Below are 2,120 nucleotides of genomic sequence, written 5' to 3'. Positions count from 1 at the left end.
TATTGATCCAATTTGCCGTGCCTTAAGTCAAAAATATAATAAAAATTTTAGCTTGAACAGTCGAAACTGTAAAAACGTCCTGAAGTTAGTTGCAAACAATATAAAAGAAGAAATAAAAACGGAGCTGAAGCATCGTTTAGTATCACTAAAAATAGATAGTGCCACTCGCCTATCACGAAATATATTCGCTCTTAGTGCACAGTATATTAATAACTATAAAATTCAGTCAAAAATTCTCCGTATGGTGGAGCTTAAAGGAGCTGGATCAAGTTCTTCTCGAAATATTGCGACTGAAATAATTAACATTTTAAACAGATATGGTGTCAGTTTAAACCAAATAGTGTCCATTACATCGGATAATGGAAACAATATGATTAAATCTTCCAAGCTACTATCACATTGTACCATATTTAAAGAAGATAACGACGATATTGAAGAATCAAATGACATATATTTACAAAATATTGAACTTTTCAATGACACAAAAAATATTCAACTGGGAGACATTGAAATCTGTCGTTGTGCAGCACATACAGCTCAACTCTGTGCATTAGATGTTTCTAAGGATTCCACCGTAAAAACTTCTATAATAAACTGCCGAAATTTAACAAAATATATTAAAAAAAAATTCAAATGGTTATCGCGAAATTTTTGAACTAAAAAAATTAACACTACCTCAACTGGATTGCCCAACGAGATGGGGATCAGCCTATAATATGATTAAAAATATTTATAATGCTAAAGAAGTACTAGCTAACATTGAGTCAATCAAAAATAAATCGGAAGATGAAAATTTCGAATTAAATGATGATTTTTGGGCGTTCATAAAAAGTTATTATACAATTTTTGAACCACTTCAGCAAACTATTATCAAATTTCAAGAAGAAGAACTCAATTATGGGAGTTTCTATGCCCAATGGCTGAAATGCAAATTTTTGACTGAGAAAAATTTGCAAACATCAAGTGATCCTTGGTCTCAGAAAATCGGGAGTAGTCTTCTACGCAGCATTGAAAGAAGAACGTCCAAGCTGCTAGCAAATGAAAGTTTTAACGCTTGCTTATTTTTGGATCCACGATTTAGTCACAAACTTACAGCAAATAAAAGGTCAGATGCAATAACCTATTTAAAAAAACTGTATGAAAAGTTAAAAGAAACAGGATCCATTAAGTGCGATAGAGTAAATTCCTTCCCTAATACTTCCACCACACTCGACGTAGAAGATTTTGATGATGGGGATCAATATGTTAATGACTACCTTAGCCAAAACTTGGAGGACACAAATGAAGATTCCATAGATGTGTACAGCAAAATTGAAAATTTGAAGTTACCTTTTCAAAAAGTCAACACAAACGTACTGGAATTCTGGAGGGAAAGGGAGTTCGCTGATCCGGAACTATATTTGCTGAGTACAATTTGCTTTGCCATACCTCCAACGCAGGTAATTACACAGTCATGATTAAAAAATTGTAAATTTCCTGATAGACATGACAGCAGATTTTATACATATATTACCTTTAAGAATGTGATGGTAAATTGCGATTTAAATAATGAGCAGCTGATATTTACTATCACGTTCTTACACTAAACCAAAAATGTACATGTTTTCTAAGAAAAATTTCATTAAAATCTCTCCAAAAACCGTTTTTCATAGAATTTAAAGAATATTTCTTAGAATATAAATATTTTTTCTTAAAATCTATGAACCCATTCTTACCCCCTTATTCATAAAAAATAAAACAGGTTTATAAGGCTGATATAATTGAAAATTTGTATGGAAATGTCACTTTAAAAGGCTTTATAAACCTTCAATATTTTTTATGAATAAGGGGGTAAGAATATAAGAAAAAATATATATATTCTTAGAAATATTTTTTAAATTCTATGAAAACCGGTTGTTGGAGAGGTTTTTATGAAATTTTTGGTTCAGTGTACATGCAATATGTAATATACATATCTACTCGTATTAATTTAATAATCCACTATCTGCATCTACGTTTCCCTAGGTAACGATCGAAAGAGCATTTTCGTCTCTAAAATTGATACTAGCTGATAACCGCAACCGACTGAGCCATCATACATTGGAGAACATCTTAATTGTGAAGTTAAATTCAGTATACCT

General features: G+C 31.3%; 1 protein-coding gene across 1 annotated transcript; it reads left to right on the top strand.

The window, feature by feature from the left end:
- Positions 1-860: 860 nt before the first annotated feature.
- Positions 861-1,439, top strand: LOC118732381 (the record flags this gene model as incomplete). The annotated part of the gene is made up of 1 exon (XM_036461515.1): positions 861-1,439. A coding segment is annotated over one exon (579 nt), but the record flags the coding sequence as incomplete, so codon positions are not given.
- Positions 1,440-2,120: the final 681 nt, after the last annotated feature.

This window comes from Rhagoletis pomonella, unplaced genomic scaffold, assembly GCF_013731165.1.
Source record: "Rhagoletis pomonella isolate Grant_MI unplaced genomic scaffold, Rhpom_1.0 Rhpom_scaffold_19594, whole genome shotgun sequence".
In the NCBI taxonomy this organism is placed as follows: Eukaryota; Metazoa; Arthropoda; class Insecta; order Diptera; family Tephritidae; genus Rhagoletis; species Rhagoletis pomonella.
Note: the sequence above shows the minus strand (reverse complement) of the source record. Positions and strands in the feature narration are given on the sequence as shown.